Genomic DNA, 9,631 nt, shown 5'->3' with positions numbered 1-9,631 from the left:
CGCGTTTGCCGCGAACACGGCTTTCTTCTCGGACTCTTCCTTCCCCGTCCGTCATTGTTTCAGTTTAATATACAAGGCTTATTTTCCCTGTTTCTTGATGAGCAACGGCGAAACATATGCCTTTAATTAGAATTAGGGAAGCCTCCTGTCTGTCAGGGAAGGTGACGTCAGTGGGCGGGGGGTGTTACTATTATCAACCTGCGGGGAAACAATGAAAGCGAAGCTTGGAGTTGGAGCACTGCGATCATCGGTCTCAGGCACAGTCACCAATGCTGCGCAAAGGCATGATGAGGAGGAGAAGCGCCGCTGCGGAGGACTGCGCCGATTCGGGAGCTGAGACCGGAGGGTGAGTTGGGGGGGGGGGGGGGTGCCATTCTCGGCTCCTCTAGCTGGGCCCTTTGTGGTTGAAAGGCAACAGGGGCAAAGAAGCGGCTTGTTTCACTGTTTCCAGGCGGGGCACGACAGAGGGGGAGGGGAGCAACAGTAATGAGGCTGCTGTCAATGTGGGAAAAGAATAGCTGTAGAGGTTGCTCACTGTGATAGTCTTTGAGCTCGCTTGTTTAAAACTCGCATACAAATAAAACGAAGATGGCAGGGTTCCCTTCACAATTCATCTTCTGACACTGTCAACAAACTTTCTATGCTTACTGGGAGGTTGGAGCCACAGTGAAGTGAACCGGGGCTTGGGAAGATTAGAAAGTACGGCCTCTTTGAAAATGCTAAGTAAATACATGGTGTGTGTGCGCACAGAAGGATCATTTTCTGGGAGAGGCTGGTTTGCAGGAAGTTGCTTTCTTCAGGAAACTTCACACAATGAGCTGTAGGTAGACTGCCGGCTTGACGCGGAGTTTTGTAAGACGATTGACTTTAAAGAATTCTAATTTTCAACAAAACATGCAGTGGAGAAATCTTGGAGCTTTTGTCTCGGACGTAATTTCTCCCCCTCGCAGTGGATGAAGCATTTCGGTATGCACTGGATACCCGCAGTTTGACGCCACTCATTGTTCCCAAGACGAGATGCCACAGTCTGAGCCAAATTACAACTTGTATGGCGCGTCTCTCCCGAGGAGTGTTACACGAGATCAAATTTCTAACTTAATAACATTACCAATAAGAAGTCTTGCATAGTCGAGGGATATCCACTAGAATGGCTCTGCATGCTGAGCGGTTATGAAAAAGCAACGCATTGGCATTGTCCGCAGAGAATGTTAGAAAGTTGCGGTCAAGCAGGGTGGAAGCAGAACGCACACGCTTATGGGAAATAAATTCTTTACCAGGCGGTGTAAATAGAAATCAAAATCAAAATTCAGAACACAAAGTAAACAGTAGTTGTCCTGGTAACCTTTAAGAATTTACATTGGTTTGTCCGTACCGAACTGGCCTCTTTGTTATTTTTGCATGTTATCTCTACACTTGGAAAACGCAATGTTCAAATTAAACATCAAATACAGACATTCTTTAGCGAATGTATTGAATTGCATGTTACCCCTTTGGAGTCCAGTATGTATAAATTGTTGGGTCTAATTGGATACGGGTGCATATTTTTATCTACGATGAAGCTTTTAATGTGGTTTCTCTACCATGGAAAGTTGAAAAATTGTTTGCCTCATGTTGTAGAGGGTCATTGATGTGATTACTTGAAAAACATAATTGCAAGAAATTAATTTCCAATTTATTAATCAGAATTTTAGTTAACTAACTTGGAACTTTTTTTTGCTATATTCAAGACATAAATTTTGATATTTTCACGATGGGGAATAAATAAAATATTCAAACTCTGACTTTGATGGGGATATTTGACTATTCTTGCACCATTTTCATCTTTTTGCCTCTTTCCATCAATTTGTTTTACTGAAGAGCAAGCAGTTTTGTTTTCAGAATCTAAACTTTGAATTGATTTTTTTCATTTTGTCTTGCTGTAGTTTTTTTTCCTGGGGGGTGGTGGGGGGGGGGGGTTTAAAAAGATCTGGTCATACAGCACAGAAAGTGGCCCTTCAGCCCACTGAGTTCTCACCAGCCATCAAGCACCCACTTACACTAATCCAGTTCTCTCCTCAATCCTCACCAGATTCTACCACTCATCTACACATGAGGGGCAATTTACAGTGGTCAATTAAACTACTAAAATGCTATTCTTTGGGATATGGGAGGAAACCATGTGGTCACAGAGTGTGCAAAATCCACACGGACAGCCAAGATTGAGCCCAGATCACTGGAGCTGTAAAGCGGCAGCTCTAATCACTGCGCCATATACATTTGTTTTTAAGAAAACAGCAGTATGAACATTAGAGGCCTAATTTCAGAGTGAAGAAGTTACAAATAGATTACTTCCAACAGGAAAAACAAATCATTCACCCAATGGAAATATCAGTAATATCTCAAGTTCTCAGTTTGCTTCAGAGAAATAAATAGCATTGTCATCCTCCTTATTATCGACACCACCATCCACGTAGAACCAAAATTGGATTGTAATCTACTGGCATTTGGATAGAGTTTGATTAGGAGGAGTCCGCATAGCTTTGTGTGTGGAAAGTTGTGCTTGATGATTCTTTGAGTTTTTTGAAGGGGTACCAAAAGGGTAGATGAGGGTAGAGCAGTGGATGTTGTTTATTTGGATTTAGCTAGGCCTTCAACAAGGTTCCCACATGGTAGGCTGGTCTGGAAGGTTAGGTCTCATGGAATCCAGGGAGAGCTAGTTGGGTGGATTCAAAATTAGCTCGGAGGTAGGAAGCAGAGGGTGGTGGTTGAAGGTTATTTTGCGGAATGGAGGCAGGTGACTAGTGGTGTGCCGCAGGGGTTGGTGTTGGGACCCTTGTTATTCGTTATTTATATAAATGATTTGGATGCACATGCACAAAGCTTGATCAGTAAGTTTGCGGATGACATGAAATTAGGAGTTGGTGTTGATCGCGAAGAAGGTTATCGTAATTACAGGGGGATCTTGATCAGTTAGGGAATTGGACTGAAGAGGGGCAAATAGATTTCAACACAAGTGTGAGGTGATGCATTTTGGAAAGTCAAACCACCAGAGGACTTGTACTATGAATGCTAGGGCACCAGGGAGTGTAATGGACAGCGGGACCTAAAAGTACAAGTGCATAGTTAGTTGAAAGCATAGTGAGAGGGGAAAAATTTAAAAGGGACCTGAGGGGCAACTTTTTCATGTAGAGTGAGGTGAGTATATGGAATGAGCTGACAGAGGAAGTGACTGAGGTAGGTACAATAATATAATTTAAGAAGCACTTGGATAGGTATAAGGAGGGGTGGGTCTTGGAGGGATATGGGCCTAGCACAGGAAATTGTGACTAGCTGGGTGGGCACCATGGTCAGCATGGACTCATTGGGCTGAATGGCCTGTTTCTGTGCTGTATTGCTCTATGACAATTATCAGTTTCTGTATATAGTTGGTAAAGTCTATTATTTTCATCAGAAACTAAAGATATTAGAAGAGAATTTGCTTTCAGCAGCAAAGTAACAGTGATTGTTGTTGACCTTGAATAAAGCTCCTCACATGGACCGAGCAATCTTTGTAATGAGGATTTATGTTTTTGTGATGGTTTCAAAGGATCCCTGCCATCTCCCAATCTTGATGTCATTAAGCTGGCTGAGCAATTCTTACATAAAGCACAGCTTTAATTAACTTTTTTTTATATAGATTATGTAGTATGGTAAAAGAATCATACAAACATATTAAAGTAGAAGCCGAAAGACAAAAAAACCCGTTTCCCTTTACACTTGAAATATGAGGAATTTACCATTCAGGTTAGTATTGGAGGTTAGTATTGGGGGCTAGATATAGCTTGCTAAGTAGGAATAATGGCTTCATACCCCATTAAAACTTAAGTATGTACAAAGCGTAGTGGAGAGTTTCACTGAATAATGACAGCAAATGCTGATAATCAGCATGATAACTGCAAAGTTTGAGGCACAGTGCTTTTGAAATTGTTACTTAATTGTAGTCAGGTATATAAATTTAAATATAAATTTTTTAAAAATTTTACTTACCGCATGGTAACAGGCCCTTCCGGCTGAACGAGTCCGCGCCGCCCATTTTAAACCCAAATTAACCTACCCATATGTCTTTGCAATGTGGGAGGAAACCGGAGCACCAGGAGGAAACCCACGCAGACACAGGAGAACGTACAAACTCCTTACAGACAGCGACGGGAATCGAACCCCGATCACTGGCACTGTAATAGCATCGCGCTAACCGCTACGCTACAGTGCCACCCTAAATTTATTACTTGTTTGATTTCATAGAGAAATTCTAGTTTGCAGATTTTCTGGCCTCTCAGAAAAATGAAGAATGTAGGTAAAGCTAGACTAAACTTGCAATGGTCTAGGTTAGCACTGCATGTTCCTTTGTTGCAAGAAGGCATCCAGCTCTATGATATTTTCCTCCTATGTCAACCATTTTAGTTTTATTTCCCCTTTTCTTTGAGAGTAGTCTGTGCTAATTAGCATGTTTAAATAAAGCATGGTTAATGGGCACTATCAAAGCATGTAGATCACTGCCCAGAGATGTGTAGCTTTCATCATGTCACTTGTAAATGCAGATTTTTTTGAAAACTTATTGCAATTGGCTATGAGATTGGCAGAATTATGGAGAATGAACTTTTGTGCCATGTACCTGGAACTTTCTAAAATTACTAAATAAATGGAATTGAACACTTTTGTTCCATGTAGATGCCAATGTCTTTGAAACTCGTACTGAATTTGTTAATAGTTCCCTCCTGTTGGTAGCATGTTTTATGTGGTGTTCTTACTATACATTATGTTGTCCTTAATTTTGCATTAATGTCATTCCTTTGCAGATCTGATTCCAGCAGGATGTCTTCAAGTAGTAAGTACTGATTACACTTCTGACCATTGTATCAGCATTTGGATCCTTGTGAAATGTATGAAAGAGAGAAAACTGTTGCTGTTGAAAGAAAAGGAAGGAAGTGTTACTTATGGCCTGCAATTGTGAAGTGTAAACCTATATTGATTGATTTGGTGGGGGGTGGGAGGGGTTGGAGGAGGAGGGAAGGGAGTGAGATGCATATTTATAAAGACCTCAGTCTTCATTAGAAACTTTCTTCCGCCTCTCACTTTCTTTTGCCTGTTTGTTCTTTTTTGTACTAGCATTGATGCCCTTTCTAAATTGAAAATTGATGCTTTGAATGCTATAAATAATCTGGCAGTAGAATAGATTTTTTATTTAATTGCAATGATATCTACATTAAAAGTTGCATAATATTTTAGTGCAGCAATTTTCTATTGCTTTGTATTTCTAACTGATGCACTCATTAACATCTCACTTAAATAGCCTTACAGAGGGAACAATATTCTTACTATCTGTGGACCTTGCTTTTCTCTTCCATCAGCAATACGAAATCATAGGTTAAGTCAATAGCTTCTGCTTTTGGTAATGGAAACTTGCTAATTATTTTTATTCTTCCCATGAGTTGGTTGATCAATGAGAGATGTAGAATGAGAGAGAAACAAACGAATGTGCAGCAATATTATTATTGCTGAATTCACCTGTGTTTAGGTGGGGCAGTTAGCATTTAACAAAGCTGTTGGAAAAACAAACACAGCTATTTCTGTTTGAAATTTAACGTGTTAGAAATTTAAATGCCAGCATCAGAATTACCATTATGTTCAATTCCAATGATCGAGTAAGGAAAGCGTGTTATCTATTGAAAGTAACCTGACTTTAAAACATTTAATGTAGCAGATAAATAATAAACCTACTTGGTACAATATCCAGCAATTATTGTCTCTCTATGTAATTCCAAACATACCAATCTCTTGCTGATACAATTCTCAATCAGATTTATGTTCTTTTACATTTAGGATAGGTTTTAGCATCAAGCCTAAAAACATTTGTTTGAGGTGTCTTTTGTGTCTGGCTTCTCTTTTCACGGTTTATTACTTGTACTCTAATGAGTTTTGAGGAGTTCGCTTCAGCTGCACAAATGAACCCCAGGGTCCCATTCTAGTTTTGGTTGCAAGATCTATCAGAATTCTCTCAAATCTTATTCCAGACTCTCCCTGAAGACCACTGTAGCAAGCACAGCTTCAGCACGAAATGTAGCAGAATGCTTGAAGAATTTTTTCAGTAGATGTGTTGAATCATAGGTTATTTTCACTGAATGATAGAACGATATGTTACAGAGATTTTATTTTCATAATGTATCTGTAATGTATTCAGTGTTTTACAAAAATAAGTAGTAATTTGCATGTTTTAACAAATGACAATAGAAGCCACAATGTGCATAGACACTGACTTCAAACATAGCACATGTAAGAAAGCTAAAGACTTTCCAAGGGTTGAGTATGCTTTATGGTGTTGATACAGTGAGCAACTAAACATTTTTAAGGTTCACAAAAAAGTTCTGAGCAGGTTAATCTGTATGTGTTATTTTCAGTCATTGAGAATATACTGGAGTCCAGGTATGAGTTACTAATCAATTTTTTTAAAGTATAATTATTAGACTATTGTGCTACCTGCTATATTACTAATTGTTAACTAATGTAATCATTCTAAAAATAAGCAAAATATTTGATATATGTAAATGGTAACCGTGAATAGGGCCACGTTAGATTTATTTGTCACCTGAATGACATGAAAGAGTCCCAGCATCTGTTAAGCTTATCAAAGAAAATAGGGAATATAAACCAGAAAGTACTGTATACTGATAATATGTTGAAGGCGGAGTGCATCATTGCCACTCATGATACCCTTGTTAGCTCGCTTTCAATCTCACCAATATTGATGAGAGCTAAAAGGTTCACTAGGGAGGAAGATGAAATGTAAGCGAGATCATTCAGACATGCACTTGTACATCTCTTGGAGAGGTGTAACAGAAGGTGAAAGTAGGTCAGTTTTTGGACTTGGAGCATTTCCAAGAAAATTAAGAGAAACTACACAGGATGTTATTAGCAATCAAATAAGTTTATACTGCACTGGTGGTAGAATGATGTTTCCTTGGGCTAAAAGTCATCTTGCTTGCACATCATGTTCATTCCTTTTGCCAATGCCTTAAGATTTTCTTGCACTTAAAATACTCTGGAAACTACATATTTCTAATAAAATGGGTAAGTACACTTAAGCAGACTTGAAATAGGCACTCACCTTTCCATAGGCTGAATGGCTAGTTACAGCATGCAAAATATTCAACATCTTGCAGTTTTTCTGCCTCAGAAAATGCTGAGTTGTTTGAACCATCTACTTGGAGATACTCGTGCTGCTGTGAGTCATTTCATTTCTCATCGCTGCCTTTAGCTCCCATTCCTCCTCCAGTCTCAACAAAACCACCAAAACTATTTAGGAAAATGAAATAACCACATTAGTCTGTGGCTTTCAGCCTGAAATAAAATATTGAGCCTGGAATGATAATGGAATCAATTAGATTTTTACCATTACGAAGGAGAGTTGTAATTTTCATGAAGATGTCTTACTGATTTGAAGTAAAGGAATAATAAGTAGTATCAGCTTTAGGCTTTTTTTAAAAAAAGAGACTGGTAGAAATCCCAGTAGTGATAACCTCCAAGATGTGAACTGATGTACAGAATTTACACTGATACAGTCTTTCACAGTTAGTGTATAATCACTTTTCCATCCTGCTTTATTACAATCCTGGCCATGCTGTCTGACAATGCAAATACAAAGATAATTGATCTAATTAGTACAGTGATCAGAAAAAAGCTGCAGCCTTAGAAGGCACCACTGAAGTGAAATCATACTGTATCTTTGTGCCAATGTGCACTGCATGGTTTTCTCCTTCACTGCTGCATCCCCAGCCCAATCTCCTATGTATTATAACCACAAAATTGTCTTCCCAGTTAATAGACAAAAAAATAAACTGCTGTTCCCTTAAATAGAAATGCCAGCATTCTTAAGGTTCAGTATTAATGCACAGACACTCGCTATTTATGAAGGGTGTTCTATGACAAATCTTAACATAACAGCACCATGCTTTTGGAATTGAGTTAAATTTCGCATACAATGGTATCCTGGTGTAAATTAACAACCCTTCTAGAAAGGCTTTGTCTTACAAAGACTAGTCTGTAGATATTTTGAAGTCAACTCTTGCAGTATTTCACTAGCAGTTTAAATTTTAAGTTGTGTTGAAACCATGCATCCCCAAAAAAATTAGAGACTTCCATTCATTTCATACCTACCATGGCCCATAATGCACAGAACTAATAGAATATTTTTGAAGTGTAAACAGCTATTGAAATTCAGGACATAGAGCAGACATTTGGGCAGAGAAAGATTCCTCAAATGCAGTGAAGTATGTTGTCACATCATTTGTTTTTAATGTTGGTTGAAGGATAAACGGTAGTCATATCACAGGGAGAACTCCTTTGTTTTTCTATAATTATTGCCATGGAACCTTTTGCATCCACCAAGAGATGGGATATGGTGAGGAGAACAAAAATAGCTCATTGAGGGGCATAAGGAGGCATCCATCACAAAAATAGTCTGTTTTAAAATAAACAAAACTTTCTATCTAAAAGCAAAATACTCAGTGAAATACTCAGATGGCCAGACAGCATTTCTGGGGAAAGAAACAGTTAATGTGTCAAGCTGACACTTCAGATTCCTTATGGTGGAGAATGGTCTTGGATTGGTAAATCAGAAACTAGAGCCAGAATGGGTAGAGATGGGAAATAACAAGGGACAAAATAAAACACTGATTCATTTCTAAGCCTCCAAGTGGCAGCTGTGCTGTAGGATGTAGTACAAGTCAATAAGAGGTACTTCCGTCAAAGGTAACACAATCATGGAGAGCTTAAATGTTGATAGACTGGACAAATCAAATTGCTAAAAGTAAGTTGAAGAACAAATTCATGAAATGGCTTTGGCACATTTACTTGGTGCAATTTGTCATGGATTTAATCAGGGAACAGACTATATTACACTTTGTCTTGTGTAATGAGACAAGGTTAGTCAGTAATCTAATAGTAAGGAAAACTCTATGGAATGATATATAATGATTTTCACTATAAGAAAGCAACAAGCAACAAGACCTGAAACAAGAGCCTTTAAGTAAAGCCAGTTAGACATGAGGGATGAGTTGGTTAAAACTGGGGAAATTTGATTAAAAGATATGACAACCAATGGCAATGTTTAGATAACTGTTTATTCTTAATATAAACTGGGAATTTAGAAGCTCCATGTGGATTAGTGTCCCTGTGATTAATTAAAATGGTTAAGAATGGTATTAGTTTTTTTAAAAAAAAGAAGTTTCTAATGTTGCCAGAAAAAAATAAACCTATAGTTTGGGATAGTTTTAGAATGAACAAAATGTTATTAAATGAAGGATATCAGGCTCTGGGGTTTGGACTTTGAGCAGCTAACAGTATTATTGCTGTGCATCTGTGAAATTGAGATTTACATATATTTTAAGATGTGTGTGCAGGCAGTGAGGGAATAAGTAGACAAGGAAGGCTAGCCAGTTCGGTCACAAGTGCATCTTACGCTCAAATCCAATACCCAGCTCAGAATACTGGTGTGGATGTTTTCTGTGGGGTGTACAGCCAAAAGAGAGTTGATGGCATGGGTGGCTTAGCAGTGCAGGAAGTGCTCGCCACACAGGGCTGGGTGTGGAATAAGTTTGAAAAGCTGCTGTAATAGGGA

At 38.7% G+C, this 9,631-nt stretch overlaps 1 protein-coding gene across 1 annotated transcript in view; it reads left to right on the top strand.

Moving 5' to 3' along the window:
* Positions 1-202: 202 nt before the first annotated feature.
* LOC127571687 (protein FAM124B) overlaps positions 203-9,631 on the top strand; it is a 33,200-nt gene continuing 23,771 nt past the window's right edge. The window contains exons 1-2 of the mRNA XM_052018292.1: positions 203-346; positions 4,815-4,843. Of these exons, the coding sequence (XP_051874252.1) occupies positions 270-346; positions 4,815-4,843 (106 nt within the window). The 5' untranslated portion in view covers positions 203-269. The remainder of the gene's footprint in view (positions 347-4,814; positions 4,844-9,631) is intronic.

The sequence above is a fragment of the Pristis pectinata genome, chromosome 6 (genome assembly GCF_009764475.1).
Source record: "Pristis pectinata isolate sPriPec2 chromosome 6, sPriPec2.1.pri, whole genome shotgun sequence".
Taxonomy (NCBI): Eukaryota; Metazoa; Chordata; class Chondrichthyes; order Rhinopristiformes; family Pristidae; genus Pristis; species Pristis pectinata.
This window is presented reverse-complemented; position numbering and strand designations above follow the sequence as displayed.